The 20255-nt window shown below is 42.0% G+C and overlaps 3 protein-coding genes across 5 annotated transcripts; 2 read left to right on the top strand and 1 right to left on the bottom strand.

Annotated features, from left to right (window-relative positions):
* Nucleotides 1-1305: 1305 nt before the first annotated feature.
* Nucleotides 1306-4278, top strand: LOC311351516 (sodium channel regulatory subunit beta-1). 2 transcript variants are annotated; one of them, XR_014636743.1, is made up of 6 exons: nt 1306-1461; nt 1885-2051; nt 2499-2733; nt 3439-3598; nt 3689-3760; nt 4024-4278. XR_014636743.1 is itself a non-coding variant. In XM_084471661.1 (5 exons), the coding sequence occupies exons 1-5, from the start codon at nt 1425-1427 to the stop codon at nt 4067-4069; spliced, it is 645 nt and encodes a 214-aa protein (XP_084327787.1). In that variant the 5' UTR covers nt 1306-1424; the 3' UTR covers nt 4070-4278. The 2 variants fall into 2 exon arrangements, 1 of the variants encoding a protein (XP_084327787.1); XM_084471661.1 differs by lacking the exon at nt 3689-3760.
* A 145-nt stretch (nt 4279-4423) lies between these two features.
* On the top strand, nt 4424-5804 carry LOC311351517 (potassium voltage-gated channel subfamily E member 1-like). Of its 2 annotated transcripts, none has more exons than XM_084471663.1 (2): nt 4424-4972; nt 5183-5804. In XM_084471663.1, the coding sequence occupies exon 2, from the start codon at nt 5196-5198 to the stop codon at nt 5589-5591; it is 396 nt and encodes a 131-aa protein (XP_084327789.1). In that variant the 5' UTR covers nt 4424-4972; nt 5183-5195; the 3' UTR covers nt 5592-5804. The 2 variants fall into 2 exon arrangements, with proteins under 2 accessions (XP_084327789.1, XP_084327788.1); XM_084471662.1 differs by having other exon boundaries at nt 5180-5804.
* A 7431-nt stretch (nt 5805-13235) lies between these two features.
* On the bottom strand, nt 13236-15890 carry LOC311351535 (apoptosis-associated speck-like protein containing a CARD). Its single transcript, XM_084471683.1, has 3 exons — nt 15521-15890; nt 14677-14733; nt 13236-14433 (listed from the first exon to the last, which is right to left on the bottom strand). Exons 1-3 carry the CDS (start codon nt 15789-15791, stop codon nt 14162-14164), a joined length of 600 nt encoding a protein of 199 aa, XP_084327809.1. The 5' UTR covers nt 15792-15890; the 3' UTR covers nt 13236-14161.
* Between the last annotated feature and the right edge of the window lie 4365 nt (nt 15891-20255).

The raw sequence follows: 20255 nt of genomic DNA, 5'->3' as shown, positions 1-20255 counted from the left end.
GTCCATGCCCCCTAAAAAACGAAATACATTTTTCATATTCTGATCACAATCAAGTTGTGATACAAAATATTGAGTTTCTGAGTTCGGCCTGATGCGAAGGAAGGACGTATGGGGACATCTGGTGGACACTCGGGTTAAACTGCATGCATAGTCACTGTCAAATAAATTATGTTACTACTACATTTTTTTCATGTATTATGAGTTAATTAAGTGCTTGTTGTGATGGTCATCATATATTGTGTTCTTACCCCGTGCCTTCATCTAATGACCTCGTCTGCAGCTCAAACAAGCGACGACAGACAACCCTGATAAACAGATCAAGTTAGTTCAAGTTAAAGGGTATGCAGAGTACTAGGCTACTTCAGACTTAATAATCAATGATTTTGTTACATCAACTAAAAGGATGAACATGTAAATTAAAGATAATCAGCATGTCAATATTCTTTACTTCATAAATATATGACATCCCTGTGAAATATACAAAATATCACACTCACACCCACATGCAGGCACACACACACACACACACACACACACACACACACACACACACACACACACACACACACACACACACACACACACACACACACACACACAACCCACAACCAACTTCAAGCACAAACACCTGACACACACTAGATCTGTGTCCTGGTTCCTCCCTGGGTCTAGCGGGGATCTCGCGGGAACCTGGGAGTCCTGTTTTCTGGCTCCTGGTCCGGTTTGATTCCAGTGTCGGGAAACTCAATCTGCGCTAAAAATACGAACCCGGAGTGGCTTAGAGAGAGAGAGGTGGGCTATATATCTGTCTCTCTCTCCCCCTCCCCTCTCTCTGTATTTTTTTAGGGGGAACAGGACAAGGCTCTACCTCCAGCTCAAGGTCCCTCTACGGCCTCCTGGAATTCCTGGAACTGGAGTGACCTTGGGCATGACGTGGGACCGTCAGGGCCCAAGGCTTCACTCGTGACCTCTATTGAGGCTCAACATCAGCTCCACACCCATATCGTCTGGTTATTGATGTATTATTTACACGTTATTTATAGCTTATGAATGTTTTGTAGAGCCACATAATATCTGGTTATCGAAATGTTTAGTAGTTAGAAATAAGCTATCAGTTTGTTAATAAATCATAGTTCATAGTTCTTACCTCATAGTTAATAGTTTGTACTTCATAGTTCATTGTAAATCATTAAAATTAGTATTAGTTGTAGAAGAGGAGTCGTGTTTACAACACTACACTGAGCTGAGTCTATATATAGCAGGCTAGAACCCAGCTGCTCTCCACAACATTATGCCCAACGTGTTCTCTGCTGTGTATATCTGTTTGGGGGTCGCAGTAATATTGAATGCTTGGAGCATGTTCCAGTAAATTCACTAAGTAGACCATTTTTTGGACAGTGCAAGTCTTCGTTGCAGTGGAAATAATGTTGTTTTTTTTCCTTAGTGTGTTAAATCTTTATGGTAAGTACTGAATATTGGTCATTTATTGTGTGTGGCAAAAAGCTTGTGCTGTAGTGTGTCAAAATCATTGTCTTTATATCAAACAAACAAACACATGTTGAATGGTCGTCATGTGTCTTGCATAGAAGTGTTTTTCATATGGAGTTTTGATTTTCTATGCCATATTATATATAGTTTATATGATATATATATTTATCTGACTTTTTGGACCCCACTGTTCCTTCCTCATCTCCCTCTCCTCTTCCTCCTTCTTTTCCCCCCACCAATTCACCCTTCTCCTTTGCCTCTTCTCTCTTTCCTGCTCCTCTCCTCCTCCACTTATCTCCCTCCTCCTTCTCTCCTCCTCCTCCAACACCTCTTTCATCTGCTCCTCTCCTCCGACATCTCCACCTCCTCCTCCTCCTCCTACTACTACTTGTCTAGTGTCAGGGTGCTGGGGGGGCTGTGCGGAGGTGGACTCCATGACAGAGGCGGTGGAGGGGGAGGGCTTTTTGCTGGGATGTATCTCCTGTAAGAGGAGGGAGGAGGTAAAGGCAGAGGCGGTGGTCAACTGGTTCTTCAGACCTCTGGGACAAGAAAACTACAGCCACGTAGGACTACTACACCTCGTTATATACTAGTTGCACGACTACTGTTTCTGTATGTGTGTTCCTCCCAGATCTTCTAGTACTAGTACTCCTACTACTAAAAGTTAGAAATATGTGTGTGGGTGTGTGTGTGTGTGTGTGTGTGTGTGTGTGTGTGTGTGTTCCTGTCAAATCTTAGTACTCAATAGTACTCTTGTTGTAGTACTACTACTAGTTCTGTGTGAGTGTGTTCCTGTCATATCTTCAAGTACTAGTTATATTAGTACTACTACTTGTAGTTCTAATAGTACTAAGACTAGTACAGTGTACATGTGGGTTCCCCTCAGATCTTCAAGTATTAGTACTATTACTACTACTAGTTGTAGTTCTAATAGCCCTACTACTAATACTAGTGTGTGTGTGTGTGTGTGTGTGTGTGTGTGTGTGTGTGTGTGTGTGTGTTCCCCTCAGATCTTCCAGTATGACCACCCAACAGCGCTTTCCCCAGACCCGCTCTTTGCTGGGCGAGTGGAATGGCGGGGGACCCTGGACCCAGACATCCAGATCGGAGCCATTTTCATCAGCAACCTGACAGCCAATGACTCGGGGACATATCGCTGCCGCTTCCAGCGAACCCTCTTCCTGTACCTGTATGACCACGAGGACATCATAGAGAAGAGGGTGGAGCTACAGGTGGTGGCTGAAGGTGGGTTCAGTGTTTCAGCCGAAGGTCATCAGTCTGTTCAGTTCAGACACCCATGTCTTTAACCTATTTTGTTAGACCGCAAACATACCTGTTTTTATATAATGGTCCTATTGTATACAATTACTCAATAATCATATTATTATTTTAATTACATAATACCATGCTCAGCCCCTGATGAGAGTGTGACATGCATACAGTTACATGGGTTTTACACATTGCCTTGACATCTTTAATAAGAAAATGATAAATGGAATATGCTGTTTGCAAAAGCATTCAACCCCTTTCACCTTGCCAAACCTCAATGTAATTAAATACACAATGTAATCTTCAGAAGCAACCTAATTAGGGGTGGTCTGTTGTGTATAATAAAAACGGGTCAGAATGATAAAAACAGAGAGGAGAGAGAGTACCCTTAGTTAGTTAAGGAATGAAAGGAGAATCATACAATACAGATACTGTCACAACAGGCCCTCCCTCCAATCTGTGCTCATGGGCAAGAAACAACTAGTAAGAGATAACAATCTCAGACTAAAAAAGTTCAGTGGCTGCTATAAAAAAAGAGTGCATGATTCACATTTTCTGAATGCCGTACAAATACGATCTATATAGCATTAGAGCAAAAAAGAAGCCATTACTTGTTAGTATCACAATTCTGTTCATTTATTATATACCTGTGTAACACGCTCCGTTTGGCATGTCCCGCAGCCCAGCGCGAGTTGACGGCGGTGGTGGCGGAGATCTTGATGTACGTGCTGATCGTGGTGCTGCAGCTATGGCTCATCCTGGTCCTGGTCTACTGCTACAAGAAGATCTCTGCAGAGCAGGAGGCCAGAGAGGCTCGCAAAGCCCTCAAGACCCAGACCAAGTATGCCCTCGCGTACTCACTCTTTCTCTTTAAGTGCTGATAATGCAACAGTAATGAATGACCATGTTTGTGCTCCATTACTGACTCTAGGTAAGAGGCTAGATCAGTACGATTATCTTAAATACTGACAAAGTTCACCCTCAAGGTCAAGACCCACTCAATGTGAGTACTCTGCAAGTACTCCTTCAGTAATGGTAGTACAGACAGCCCTGATAGTAGTCCTCAGCACTACTCTCCTATATTAGAAAATAGCTGAGCGGGATGGTACTTTTAACACTGATAGGTTGAGGGGTTTGATCCCACCCATAGAGCAAGGCATTAACACAGCCAGGGTGATGAGCACACATGGTTGTAGTACTCATGGCGTGCAGTTCTGAGGGTTTGCAGCAACTCCACCAGACTAAACCTGTTGTGAATATGTTCAGACTTTTAGATCCGGATGAGGACTGCGATGGCATCAAGACAGAGTGACTGAAGAGATCCACCCTGCCGCTCCAGTAGTATTTGATTAGAAGTTGAGTATTGGTTTGACTGAGGTCTTCCAGTAGAAGGAAAGTACTCGTTGTAACTGAAGTCTTAGTGGTAGGCTTGCAACTGACAATTACATATTGATCAGGTTCTACTGCTTTGTTGAAGTTTTATAATTGGCCTACAATAATAATAAAGTTAACAATAAGTTACTACTCAAGCACTGTTACTGAGGTAATCTGGACATTAGTTCAGTATTTCGGTTAGTTCAAACTTTTAGCAACCAAAATGGGGCATCACTGCTTTTAGCCCATCCACCACTGAGAATAGTAATGACAATAGTACAGTAATTAATAATTAGATAGTATATAGTATAATAATAATAATAATACATATAATACTGCTGTACCCTGAACATCAGTATATTGTATATCCATTACTTTTACTTGAGGACAACTTCAGAGAAGCCTACTACAGTACTATATATATATTTAAGAGAAGTATTTGAGTATATGAGTAGATTTTGATCACGCCTAAAATTAAAAGGCAAGATGACGTATAGTTTTAGTTTTATATTAAATATTCAAATCGTACATCCAAACACCATAAATGTTATGTTGACACATCATTAATACTTAATACATTGTTTATATTACATATATTACATATATGATCAACTTGGGAACAAAGAGATGACTTGCCACCGTTGGGCCGAAGCACAAGCCGACAACGACCTTGCGGCGTGACCGGTGGCCGACTCCTCCTCATTTCATTAAAGGTGTTGACGGGAGAAATACGCAACTGATCTCCTGTTCAGGAGAGAGGGAGGAGGAGACAGAAGAGGGGAGGGAAGCAGGGAGTGATCCCCTGAGAGACCAACTCTTATTGTTTCAGGTTCTCTGAAAGGTAAGTTTGACTTTCCTTCAATCCCCATTTGTCTTTCTAATGATCCCTTACTCTAGTTTGTCTTTCTGACCATCTCTTACTTCATTGTTCAGGTTGTTTCCTCTTAGTAAGAGCTGTGAACCGACTCCTTGTTGCTCCGTGAGGAGTCTGATGTTTTTCAGACTAGACTAAGTAAGGCGTTTTGAATGTTTCTCCTGGTTGTGACAGCAGGGCACGAGCAGCGATGACACCCATCACCAACAGCACCCAGCTGCACACCCTTATCCTCTCCCTTCTCATGCGTCTGAACGGCACGATGGCCGGGGAACACTACACTTCCCAGCAGGCTGAGCGTGGTCAGGGGGTTGTTTACATCCTGCTGGTGGTGGGCCTGTTCAGCTTCTTCACCTTTGGCATCATGCTGAGTTACATCCGCTCTCGCAAGCTGGAGGGCTCCCAGGACCCCTACCACCAGTACATCGCTCATGACTGGACCAAGGCCCCGTCTCCTTACACACCTGCGAGCCAATCAGCGCAGGCCAGATCTCCAGCAAACTCCACCCCCGACACTGTCATCTGCAATCCTGCAACCGATCCGGGCGTATTCTGCGAAGCCAATCATCTTAAGTCAGAACTTTAGTTAATGTCTAAAATAAATGCAATGTATCACATGAGGTTTGAATAGATGCTCAAAGTTCAACAGAATAATAAATAAATAAATAAAATATAAAGTCGGGTAGTTTGCATCTTCCACAACAATGACTGACTGAGTGACTTTAGGACCCAGACTTTAGGACCCAGTGACTTTGATTTAATGAGATGAATACATACAAATAACTTAATAAAAAAGAATATCCCCCAAAAGGCCAATGTGTATTTGTATACTATGAGATTAGAACAGCTAACAAATAAACAACAGTCTTCACACTTCACTTCACACAATGTTGGAGTGTTGATTTGGACCGCTAGGTTTACTATAGAGCACCAGAAGATGATTAAGTTAGAGCACACACAAAATGTACTTCTCACACACGACAGGATTTGAATCCAGCTCCTGGAAATGCAGTCCATCCGTCTCAACCAAAAGTGCGGCCTCGAGTGTGTCACTTATTGGATGGGGGCTGGACGGCGTAAAGTTGGTCAGAACGCCGTTCAATACGGCTTAATGCTGGTCAGAACATCGTTATTTGTAGGCAAATTGTGGAACACTCGACTTGCCACATAGGGCAAGGGAAGCTCGCGTGCGGGCGGCAAATTCGTAGGATGGTAGGGCCTTGCCTTTTTGGCCTCCAATTGGTTAGAAGGGCTCTCCTCCGATTGGTTATGGCATAGGGCAGGATGTCGGCTAGTCTACCACCAACAGAAGTAAACAAACTCAATCCAACAGTGATAAGTGCGTTCCGTCAGATTTGTTTTTCATAGCCTGTTTAGATTAGTCCAAGCTGTTTGGAGGACTTTTGTGGTGAAAATGTGAGCTCGGAATATAAATCTGACCAGCCTACGTTTCTTAAATTTGCTGCGGCTCTTGAGCACTGAACAGTTATCCTATTAAAGAGTACATTAGCAGACTTATGCATTGAATAAAACGGCACTCTTTCGACCAGCTGTGTGCAGTGCAGGGGCCTCTACGAATAGCATTTCTTGCACAGGAAATTTCCTCCTTCCTCCTTTCCTAAGGAGATGACCAGGAAGTACTTGGAGGAAAGGTAGTTCGAATTCTAAAAATGCTTAAAGGTGCCATCATAGATATATATAGATGTCTTACGGCGGAGTCTAGAACGTCCGCACTGGCAGCCATCTTGCCACAGTTAGCTCGCTCACCCATAACATTGTGTTGGTAGTGGTACATGTACTTTTTAAATAACCATAACTTGCTCAATTTTCAACCGATTTTCAAATGGTTTGGTTTCTTGCAAACTACTACTATTGGTAAAGGGAAATCGTGTACCTATTTTAGATTATTCTATTTTTTTAGAACATAACATAATTATTCATAAGTATGCAGTGTCATAACTACATCGCTGACGTTTATAACAAACCAAACCGTTTGAAAATCGGTTGAAAATTTAGCAAGTTATGGTTATTTAAAAAGTACATGTACCACTACCAACACAATGTTATGGGTGAGCGAGCTAACTGTGGCAAGATGGCCGCCAGTGCGGACGTTCGACTCCATTGGCCAGCAGCGCGGACGAGACATCTAGGCCGTTTCTGAAATGGCATACTACATACTGCTCGTATACTGATCGTGACGTAAAAGTAGCAAGTAGTATGCAGTACGCGAAAAATGTTTTTTTTGCAGTATGCAAACCGATGATGTACTAATCGAGCAAAAATTTCTAGTATACATCCAAAGCTCACTACGTCGGATACTGTATCCCATAATGCAACGCGGCACCGCTGAACATTTAAAATAATGGCGGACAATGCGAGCGGCGAATACAAATGTAAGTATTAGTTGTTTATTTTGATGTGATAAGCTTTTGTATGTTTTTGTAATCGTGTGTATTTATTTATGTATTATACTTACATAGCGCGCCTCCTGCTGCTGTAATATTACCGCAACTGCCGTTTTATTCAGCAGTGCCCTTCTCCTGCGCCTCCTTGCGTCATTGTTCGACTTAACGATGGAAAAGTGCGACATGTTAAATGGTAAAAAAATATCTGCGTAAATGTAGGGGAGAGCCGGCTCGAAAACCATGCCAGCCTGACACGTCAAATTTCGTCACAATTTTTTGGTAGTACACTGCATGATACTTGTCATACTTGCATACTATACTGCATACTAGGGCAGGGAGTAGTATGTAGTGCACAGTATATACTGCGTCAGTATGCAGTATGTAGTATGTAGTATAGCATCTCAGAAACAGCTCTAGTGCATGAAGTGGGCGTGTCCACCTAGATGTGTGCTAGATCAGTCCATCAGCCTACCCAGTGGACTGTAGCAAACGTTGCTCATCTATCCGTCGCACATCTAGGTGGACACGCACACCTGTGATGTGTTAGGGGCTGATTTCCAAAACGGCTTGTAACGGCTAATCACACCACACCTGGTGGCGTGTCATGGCACCTTTAATAAAGGAGCCTCAATGCATCCTTTAACCCTCTTTCAGCATAGGTTACTCCTGACCAACCTTTACGAAAGGAAAGGAGATATTGGTATCCCATAATCCTTTACGGCGGCAATATTTAAATAAACAGGCCACCGACGAAGTTTACAGACTCTACGCGAAGACGCATGAGGGACGCGGTAAAGCAGAAGAAGAGAAGAAAATTTACATTTAGGGCATTTAGCAGACGCTTTTATCCAAAGCGACTTACAATAAGTACATTTGTCATAAGAAGTGAAACAATATATCGCCGTCGGTACAGTAAAGACGTTCATAGAACCAAGTGCAAGTACTAACAATCGCCAGGTTAACCCCATTCCCCGTGTACAGCAGTGATAGCTAGCTACTGCAGATGCTACACAACTAAGTACATGCTACACAACATGCATACACAACACAATTACGTACATGCTACACAATTAAGTACAGTGAATGAATGCAACCTGCATTAAGTGCGTTCATCAAGTGCCAGGACGTACAGCAAACAATAGTGCAACAGACAAATAAGGGACTGAATGGCTATGTAGAAAGTGAACTCTGAACAGGTGGGTTTTAAGTCGTTTGCGGAAGCTGGTGAGCGACTCTGCGGTCCTGACACCAGCAGGGAGCTCGTTCCACCGCTATGGTCCCAAGATAGAGAAGAGTTGTGATTTAGCTGATCGACCTTTGGTTGCACTTAGTGATGGCGGTACCAGACGTCCAGCTGAGGTAGTTGAGCGGAGAGATCGAGCTGGGGTGTGTGGTTTGACCAAGGCAGGTAGGCAGGGGTAGTTCAATCGACTGCCTTGTATGCCATAAAATACAATTGATAATAACGGATACCAATTCCAGAAACATTATTTGAATCAAAATTAATTAATTTATTGCCGGTTAGTAAGCACACAATATACACCATAAGAAAATAAAATGCTGATTTCACATTTAAGAAAGACTACTGGGGGCAGTTAATTTCAACATCAACATAAGTTGAGCCTCTTTTTTTCCACATGTGAATTGGGATTCAATGTTGGGACTCACTGTTGAAGATAACCTGAAGAAGTCTTTTAAGTTAAGACTGAAAGCTTACCTGTTAAATCAAAGTTCCTAATAGTTTCTTTTCCAGTATATTTGTCATTGGATCATTATCTCTTTACATGCTTATACACTCAGTTAAATACAATCATTTTATATTTATACATACCCATGTTTTTATTTCTGACTTCTTTGAGTGTCTGCTATAAAATGGCACTTGTATTGCTTCCTTTTTTGTTGTTATTTGTTGTTGCTTTCTCCTATTGTTGTTGTTGTTGATTTATCCTTTGAATGTGTATATTTCTTGGGGAGGTGCTTCTTATAAGCCCATGTAGGGTTTTTTAACCTCTCCTGCACTTACTATTCTTCTTTAATTTCTGTTTTTCGTAATTGTCGTTTTTTTTATGGTGCAAATAAATAAATACAAAAATACAAAATACAAAAGATAACCTGATTGAAATCAATACGAGAAGAACGCATGGATCAAAAGAGCACTTGTTGTAGTCCCATCTTCGGAAAATAGTAATTCCACGAGACACTAGAGGTCAGCATTCTCACTGTTGAAGATAACCTGATTGAAATCAATACGAGAAGAACGCATGGATCAATAGAGCACTTGTTGTAGTCCCATCTTCGGAAAATAGTAATTCCACGAGACACTAGAGGTCAGCAATACCCGCAATGACGTTGGTTAGGATAAGTGTCGAATTCATTTTAAACAGTGCGGTCTTTTCCTTTGTTCGAAAGGAAGCACCTTTCTATCTCTCCTTGACTCGATGACGTTTTCCACAAAGGTTAAGGAAAGGCGGCATGGAGGTTAGGAGGTTAGGAGATTTGACTATTCGTAGAGGCCACAGGTGTTCTGCTAATTTCTGCTACCCATCAGATGTTGCTACCATGCGCATGCGCATGATGACGCTATTACGTATTGGTGTAAAACATATGTTGTATCCCTGAAATCTCAAATAAAGACGTTATATTACAGTATCAAAATATGCTCCCCATATTCTTACAGTGTACATGGAGTGAGAAGTAGTGTAGGCTAAAATAACATGTTTCTGTAGTGGGAGCATCGTTTGATAGAGGCAGTTGGTCAACAGATTAAATACGCTACCAAACACATAAGGTGGCACGTTTTGATCGGGTAGCATGATTCGATAGACTCTGATACTGTAAAATAACGTATGTATTGGCGATTTCAGGGGTACAGTATGTGTGTATTTTACACCAATACTACACCACGGATCAATAGTGTAAAAATCTGACAAGGGACCAGAAATTGCCAGAACACATGTAACACAATTACACAGAGGGAACTAGGTATGGAAAGCAGCGAGAAATGTAACGACTATTATTCTACTTCGTTTAAGAATGCTTGATTCTGATTGGCTGGGAGGAGGGCATTAACCCGGCAGGTTGCCCGCTGACTGAGCACAGCGTCATCAAATAGTAGATCAATACGCCGCTTGTATTTTTTTTCTATCACAGAAATTTAAAACATGAGGTTCATTGTAAAAATAAACCTTGTTTAAAAAAGTTTCTAAAATGTGTCGGAAATCTATCGGAGGGTCAGTCGATACATGTTTCGCAAGCGAGATACAATGTAGCAACTATGTTATTAAACTAGTGATCAGATGCAGCCTTGTGTGGTTGCTATAGAAACTAATAAGCTACAGCTGAGCTAACGGGGAGCGTACCTATGTTCCCCGGGTCCTATGTCGGTTGTTTTTCGTAGGCGGAATCCGGGAAAAGTTCCGCCTCAAGCGCTAGGATTGGACAGGCAAACTCACACGCTGACTCCTAACCCTAACCCTAAACCTAACCATAACCGTAACCGTAACCCTCACCCTAACCATAACCATAACCGTAACCCTAATATTCATGATTCTTCCGGATTCCACCTACGAAAAATTCGCTAACGTTATTCACCATAGTTCTAAAGGGGACTACTTTTTGAGGGAGATGAACTCAAACAGAGTATACATTTATTAAGCATGCAATACGAATAATAAAAAGCAGAATTATTAAAGTATTTGAATTGTTTTATTATGTTGGCAAGCAAGAAGTAGAATAAACGGGATAATCACCTCAAGGCAGGGCAATAAACAGTTTGATATGCCCGGCTCGTGGAAGGTTACCGCCTAACCGGTAAGCCGTCCACTAGCCGGGCATATCAAACTGTTTATTGCCCTGCCTTGAGGTGATTATCCCTTACTTGTACACTGCAGTGGAGTAACGTTGACAACAACCTCTAACAATTAGGCTCCAAGTTTTCCCAACCAGCAACCAGCAAATAGGCTTATAACAGCAGTAGCCTACAATTAACAGTCAACACAGAGTTCATTAAGGCTCCCTGGTGTGACGAGAGATGTTGGTCCTAACTTGCATCCTGCCTGCTTAACTTTATTCAATGCATAAGTCTGCTTATGTACTCTTTAATAGGATAACTGTTCAGTGGTAAAGAGACACGGCGAATTTAAGAAACATAGGCTGGTCAGATTTATATTCCAAGTTCACATTTTCACCACAAAAGTCCCCCAAACAGCTAGGACTAATCTAAACACGATCTAAACAGGCTATGACAATGTGAAAAATAAACTCCCCCGAACAGCCAGGACTAACTAAACAGGCTATGAAAATGGGAAAAATTAATCTGACGGAACGTTCTTATCACTGTTGGATTGAGTTCGTTTGCTTCTGTTAGTGGTAAACTAGCCGACAGCCTGCCCTATGCCATAACCAATCGGAGGAGAGCCCTTCTAACCAATCAGAGGCGTAAAAGGCGGTACTTGCCCCTACCATCCTACGAAAAAAAGATTTGCGTGCGGGCGGGTGATCGCGGCGCGTTGAGGAATAAGTCCCGCCTCCGAGGCTCCGGTTTCCCTCGGTCAAATGTCTATGGGAAATAACATGTTTTTTTTTAATGATCGTACATAGCGAACTCTGTAGGTGGCGAAGAAGTAAAAGCTGCATCATGTGCAGCTTTTTAATGATCGTACATGTTATGTACGATTAAGCAATAGATCACGACACGACAGGCTGTGGTAGGCCTATACGGTCATTATACCACAGTTAATGGGCGTTGTTGGTATAATGAATGTATACCACTGACTGAAGTGATCTATTGCTTTTATAAAACAGTTACGTAAGTATGGCGAAATGAAAGTCATAGACACCCTCAATTTTGAAAAAGCTAGAAAGTCGGAAAAGCATTTATTTTAACGAATACAAAAAAGTAGTCCCTCCTGGCTGCCGGCAAAGTGTACGGCGGTTGCTATGCAACACACTAGCGTCCTTCAGAGAGAAGGCTAGGCTAAAGACGGTAGCTTGGTTCACCGGCAATTTAGCCTACTATCGAGTTCACTCTGGCACTGTGTGCCTATTGCTTTACAACATTTCCACCCTCTCCATCAATCAACATGTTTTTTAGGCTTCAGTGAACTATGCTATTGCTTTTATATATAAATAAACAACTGTTCAAGTTAGGCGCGGAGTGATACTGACTCCGTAAACTGAACGGGCGTCATAGCTGTGTGTATACGCTCAATATACAACAGTTGGGAACCAATCAGATCGCTTCATTTAAGCCACCCGTTTTATAATCATTCATAAACCCCATGTTATTTCCCATAGACATTTGACCGAGGGAACCGGAGCCTCGGAGGCGGGACTTATTCTTCAGAGGTCCATTCCCCGAGCAGATGCCCTGATTGGTCAGTAATTACCCGGTGGTCTTAAATCGAAATGGATGGACCCATTCAGCTCAAAACAAATATTCCGAGGTCCGGACCTCTGTAATTTTTTTACAACTGTATCAAAAAACCGCGAGTGAGAACTTCACCGAGATTAGTGCATGTTTAAATCAGTTTAGACTTGTTACTTTGTGTCGTCGTCGTCGTCGTCCGTCCCCCCTTAACGAAATGTAACCCTTGGAACTGATGCCGCACCAACGCACCTCAGTGTTTTTCATACCCTGGGCCGGGGGATAGCGGATGGCTACATACAATTCCAATAAATTACATTACAATGAATAACATGAATTACCTATATCCTATGACCATATGTAAAAACAAAATGTAATTCGGGTTCTTCGTCTTCTTAAAAACTGCCTGATTACATAAAAATGGATAGAGAAACATTGGAGGCATAGTATTTATTTATTTATAACAAAATTATACAACAAAACATTTGGTTAAGATTGAGTAAAAAAAGTCCCAAAAAAAACAGCACCCTACATTATTGTTGTCATTACCACCAGGCTGCTTATGTCTGGCATTATATTGTCGCTTTTCCACTGACAGTATCAGCTCGCCTCGACTCGACTCGCCTCGACTCGACTTCTGTTTGGTTCCTGGCATGTCGCGTTTCCATCTAAAAAAGTACCTCTTCAATGTGGGCGGGTCGTAGAAAAGAACCTCTCCAACATAGGCGGGTGGTCATTAGGTTTTAATCACGGGAGATGCGATTCCCAGGAAATCTGAATCTGATCAAGACTATTTCCTGATTCCCGGGAAAGGTTATGATGGGAAATAAAATAAAATAAAAAGCACAATGACTTTCGCGTCTATTGTTGTCATATGGCAACGTTGATGGAGGCGAAACTCAAGCCCTGGGAAAGGAACGACACTAAAACGAAACAGCGAAACGCTGATCCTCGGGAGCGGGTCCGTGGACTCCAGCCACGCCAGACACACACAACCACGCGCAGCCTAACTCTAGCCCCGGGAAAGGAGCGACACACACGGCAAAACGCTAATCAGTGTCCCCCACGGAGCGGGTCCATGGACTCCAACCATGCCGGACACAACTTAACTTTAAGTGATTATTCCCATTTACAACCGCTGGCCAATCAGTTGCCAGCAGCCTGTTTACGTCACACAAAAGTACCTACTCCGCTCGCTTGGAACCTCGACGGAGGTAGTACTAAAAAAAGTACCCGGTACTAGGTACCGGGTACTAGGTACTAGGTTCCGGGTACTTTTTTTGCCAATGGAAACGCAAAAAAAGGCGGGGCGAGTCGAGTCGAGTCGAGTCGAGCTGGTACTGTCGGTGGAAAAGCTGCATATGTAACACACATCATGGCTCAAGATCACTTCAGGTCCTCGATAAGAAAGGACTCTAATTCCTCCAGCACACTATAGAAGATGTCTTTTCCTCTGATTCCGCTGGACATCAGGGTCTCGTACAGATTTTCGGCCTGTTCCAGCGGGCTGTTTTGGGCCATGATGTACTCATACTGCTCCTGACTCAGCACGCTGCTCTCCAGCAGTTTTTCCAGGATACCAGGACTTCCTGAGAACCTCTTGATCCTCTGAGTCAGGATAGCCCGGTGTTGGTCCACAAAGTGCACAACAGGTTGAGCTAGAATGACAACATCCAGACAAAACTGGAAAGTGAGAAATGATAAAACGGATAGAGAGAGAGAGAAATATGATAAAACGTAGGGGGTCAGAGAGATATATGGACAGAGAGAGCGATAGGGACAGAGAGAGAGAGAGAGAGATAGGGACAGAGAGAGAGATAGGGACCAAGTAAGAGAGAGAGAGAGAGAGAGAGAGAGAGAGAGAGAGAGAGAGAGAGAGAGAGAGAGAGAGAGATTCTAACCTGTGGACGGTGGGGACGTATTCTTGGCACTAGGTTGACTCGCCGGCTGCTTCAATTCTGCACCAGTAGAAAAAATAAATAAATGGCAAATATCTAGATCACACCTAGGAAGAAGCTGATATAAATGCGCTCGTGTCTTCACATTCTGAATAGGGCAGCTCACAGGAGTTTGATGTAAAAAATGGTGGGATGACCCTAGCTAAAGTGAAAGTATTTCCTTTGGAAGTAATTCGCAATGTCGAAGAATTAACTTTCCATCGTGATTAATAATTAATAATGATAAAACGAAGGGTTGCGGTCGGACGGGATTGTTGAGGGAGGGGGGTCAGGTCTTTCTTTCAGTCACAGTGAAATCCGGGGACATTTCCGGGGACAGCAGTAGCCGGGGACAGGTCACTGAAAACGGGGACGTCTGGTCACCCTAACAGATAGAGAGTGAGAGAGAGAGAGAGAGAGAGAGAGAGAGAGAGAGAGAGAGAGAGAGAGAGAGAGAGAATAGCACTAGGTCGACTCCCCGGCCGCTTTAATTCTGCGCCAGTAGAAAATACAAATATCACTCCACAACTAGGAAGAAGCCGATATAAATGCGCTCGTGTCTTCACATTCTGAACATTACACTGCCATAGGGCAGCTCACAGGAGTCTGATGTACAAAATGTGGGATGACCCTAGCTAAAGTGAAAGTATTTGCATTGGAAGTAATTCGCAATGTCTGAGAATTCACTTTCCATGACGATTCGTGATTAATTGTTAACCAAATCGAGAGTGTGTATGCCCACTGTAGTCTAACAGCGATCTCCTCTTACTCCTAATATCCTAACTATTATCTCCATGTGTCAACTTACCGTCCAGTTTGTCTTCAAGGCGCACGGCGTCGCTGTTACAGTGGATAGCCCGCAGCAATTCCACCGCTACCCTTCCAGCTTCAGCTTCAGTGAAGGTTGAAACGAGAACATCAGCAACACCGATTCGGTCCTGGTCCTCTAGTGCGCTGCGCCTGACCTGAGGCTCTCCTTCTCGCTCACGGTCCAACAGTCTGGCGCAAAACTTCCTCAGATCTTTCTTTCCCAGATCCTCCAGACTGTTTAGCAGAACGACTTTTATCGTTGAGGCCATAGCTTACACCACTTATTTATATATTAGTTAAATGTAGATATTATTCATTATTACAAAATGTTGTCTGAAACCCAATGCCGCCAACGTACACTAGACAAGGAAGAGCCAAAGATAGCGGAAGTAACCTAGGCTACGATGTAGGCGTATATAGTTGCTCGGTTGCATCTCGTCACTTGGTGTAGGCTATCAATCGGTAATCACATTAAAGCAAAGCAATACAGATACAAATAGTCCCTATAGGGTTCTCTATAGCCTTTATGTTGCCCTGGATTAGCCCTTATGACAGCGGTAAAGGAACACATAGGTCAACCATTTAGTTCGGATTTGCAAATAGGCCTATGACGAAATAACTGTGAAGAAAGAATAAACATTATTTTCTGATTTATTTATTTATTCACACAACAAATTACACATTATTCTTTACATTCTTTACATTGGCACTACTTTCACACAACAACCATCAGATACAAGAGAAGACGACTCTACTCGTAGAAACATCAGCCCAAGTGGGCCTAAACATACATAAGGGAAAGACAAAAATCATGAGGTTGAACACAAATAGGGGGGAGCCAAAACAATAATAAAAATAATAATAAAAGAAACACAACTGAATATGGGGTGCCGTTTGTAAAAATTCGGTTACATTTTTTTAGGTGATACATTTTCAACATTTAGCTCACTTTCCTCACATTTAGCGCATTTTCCTCACATTTGAGACAGAAATTCATGTAAAACAACACGTTATAATGTAATTTTCAACAATATGTTCAAATGTAAAAAATCCATGTTAAAAATGATATATAAATGTTATATCTAAATCTAAATGTTATATCTAAATCTAAATGTTAAATCTAAATGTAAATGTTAAATCTAAATGTAAATGTTACATTTATATCTAAATGTTAAATGTTAAATCTAAATGTTAAATGTAAATCTAAATGTTATATCTATATCTAAATCTTAAATTCATATCTAAATGTTAAATGTTAAATCTAAATGTTAAATCTAAATGTAAATGTTAAATGTTAAATCTAAATGTTGAATCTAAATCTAAATGTTAAATATAAATATAAATGTTAAATATAAATATAAATGTTAAATGTTAAATATAAATGTTAAATTTTAAATGTAAATGTTAAATCTAAATGGGTCGCCAAGTGTAAAGCTAAATGTTTAGAAAATATTCAAATCCCCAAGGAAACCACGCCCACTGCAGTGGCTTCAAATCGTGCGGCAACGATCGCACGGCCCCGCCCCCCTCCCCCGGACTTGTGGTGAAAGGCAGGCGGGCATGGCCGGTTCTCTAAGTCCTAGACATCGAACGGGCGGTTATTGCAGCTGTACGGGCTGCACTCCAGGGTGTTGCTCCCCCGGTCCGTTCGATGTCTAGGACTCTAGTATGACAAGCCGAGTGTGCCCGATCGTTGCCGCGCGATTTGAAGCCACTGCAGTGGGCGTGGTTTCCTTGGGGATTTGAATATTTTCTAAACATTTAGCTTTACACTTGGCGACCCATTTAGATTTAACATTTAACATTTAGATTTAACATTTAACATTTAACATTTAGATTTAGATTTAACATTTAGATTTAGATTTAACATTTAGATTTAGATTTAACATTTAGATTTAACATTTAACATTTAGATATAGATTTAACATTTAGATTTAACATTTAGATTTATATACAACATTTAGATTTAGATTTAAGATTTAGATTTAGATTTAACATTTAGATATAACATTTAACATTTAGATATAAATGTAACATTTAGATTTAGATTTAACATTTAGATTTAGATTTAACATTTAGATTTAGATATAACATTTAGATTTAGATATAACATTTATATATAATTTTTAACATGGATTTTTTACATTTGAACATATTGTTGAAAATTACATATAACGTGTTGTTTTACATGAATTTCTGTCTCAAATGTGAGGAAAATGCGCTAAATGTGAGGAAAGTGAACTAAATGTTGAAAATGTATCAGCTAAAAAATTTTAACCGAATTTTTACAAACGGCACCCCATAACTGGAAGAAGTGGAGTCTTTTTCCTACTTGGGCAGCATCATCAACAAAGAGGGAGGGACAAATGCAGACATCAGAGCCAAAATAGGAAAGGCAAGGGCAGCCTCCGTACAACTGAAGATATGGCGCTCAAATGAAGGCCTACAACAACAAACAAAAATAAGAATCTCCAACTCAAATGTAAAATCCGTCCTGTTCTATGGAGCCGAGACCTGGAGAACAACAAATTCCACAACCAGCGAAGTACAAACCTTCATAGACGGATGCATGAGAATAATTCTGAAAATCCATTGGCCAGACAAGATCACCAATGAAGACCTGTGGACGAGGACAAAGCAAACACCAGCTAGAGACGAAATCGGACGAAGAAGATGGAGATGGATTGGGCATACCCTTCGTAAACCGATATTGAATATCACCAGAACCCCCAGGAAAAGAGAAAGAGAGGTCGGCCTAGAAACACCAGGGAGTTCCAGACAAACATCAAAAAGATGCACCTGGTCACAGATAGAAAAGAAAGCCAGCGACAGAGTTCTCTGGAATAACCCCCAGGGGTGTCAAGGCATAAGAAGAACAAGACTTTATGTTGCAGTATTAAAGTAAATTTTACTTTGCAGTAAGCCTACTTTAATTGGAGTCGTGTTGGAGCAGGTCAGACACATCTGCTGGTCGCGTGTCCGCAGAGCGATGACAGTCCGGCAGCGCCCCCTACTGGGAGCCCCATGTTTAGTTGTTATGCTCTGAGGTTGACTCCGCCTCCTGTTGCCACGACGCCGCCGGCACAACGTTCAAACTTTGCAACACCTCCTGCGCTGTTCTACCCAGCATGCCTTGCACGTCACAGACTAATGGTGCCTTCTATTTGTCCACCCGACTCGATCTGCGAGTCGGATTTCCGAGTTACGAACCGGAAGTTGCAAATAGAACACCCCCGAGGTCGGAAAAACGACTCGTCAACTCGTCTGAACTCAGAGGACCCCGAGTTCAGTAACAAAGATGGCTACTCCGAGCATCACATAAGTAAACATTGTGGTTTTCTACTATTTTAAGCACTTGTGTTTTTGTTGTAACCAAATGAAGAAGTCGTACACATAGCACAGTATACTGTTACCTATAGGCATGTCGTTACAGTCTTATTATGTGTTAAATACCGCCTATTTTGTAGCTTGTGCCGCTGAAATTGGCTAGAGACGCTCCATGTTGCTATGACAACAATGCCGATTCATTCTTGAGCAGAAAGCAGGGCCCCGTTTCCCGAAAGCATCGTTAGCCTAACGACGTCGTTAACACCGTCGTACGATCATCGCAGAATTTTCGGACCGTTTCCCGAAAGCATCGTTACGTAACGACGTCGTTAAAACCCTCGTAGCTAACGACGCCTACAGGGGTACTCGTTAAGCACTAGGATGCATCGTTACTATAGCCTCAGTGGAGTCACCAGCTGGACATTCCGTGTATTGGATGTGTTTTATTAAAACACGTCATCCAATACCACTGATTATCCAGCTGGCGCTATTTCGCAATAGCCCAAAAACAGTGGTTCCCGCAAATATATTACTCGTAGACTACTGTTAGATTTAAACAGCAAAGACAGAGACATGTTAGAAGTCAACACAAATATAATTTATTGCAGCAATTTAAAATTCCAAAAATAAATGTACCGATGAAACGCCACGTCACAAGGCACCCTATCACAAGGCATATAATAAAATCAAATGATTCCGTTGCTTGTGTGGGAGGTCGCTTGCGAGCGGCACTTGCTGTCTCCCTCTGATTTTAATTCAACCATCGTGGTTAAAATGTCCTCATATTGATCAATGACAGAAGACATACTGTATATGAATCATGCTGAAACCAGCGGGTGTCGGATAATTTCTGCAGGCGTTTTTTGTTGCGATTGTTTGACATAAAGCACTGTAGGCGCGTCGGTGAGGCTGTGATGAAGTTCACTATTTATTGGACCGTGTCTAGACAGTTACGAACTCCCTGACCTTAGTGGAGTGCACAATCGCCAAGTTGAGAGCGTGGTTTTCTGCACGTAGACTGCTGCGGGAAACTGTGCTGCGATGCGTGCCATTCCCGCTTACATTGCCCGCACCATCATACCCCCTGCCCAACAATATGGGCAGGAATCGATCTAGACCAGCAACAGCAATAGCCATGTCAATGCCTCTGCGTTTGAATGATAATGAATGAATGGAACGTTGCATTTTTAATGTTGACTCCAAAGTTTCTAGAGAGTGCGCGGCGCGTCAATCACTGAATGAATGACTGAATGAAACGGAATGCAGGAATCAGAGAAAGTCTGCCCTCTTTGCGGCGCAAAGCATGTTTCAGAAATCAGCACATTTAAATAAATGCTATAGGCCTAGTTGTCACACAGACACATGATATATATATATTTTTTTAATATGGAATTATTTCAGGGGAG

This window comes from Micromesistius poutassou, assembly GCF_964030765.1.
Source record: "Micromesistius poutassou genome assembly, chromosome: 8".
In the NCBI taxonomy this organism is placed as follows: domain Eukaryota; kingdom Metazoa; phylum Chordata; class Actinopteri; order Gadiformes; family Gadidae; genus Micromesistius; species Micromesistius poutassou.
Note: the sequence above shows the minus strand (reverse complement) of the source record. Positions and strands in the feature narration are given on the sequence as shown.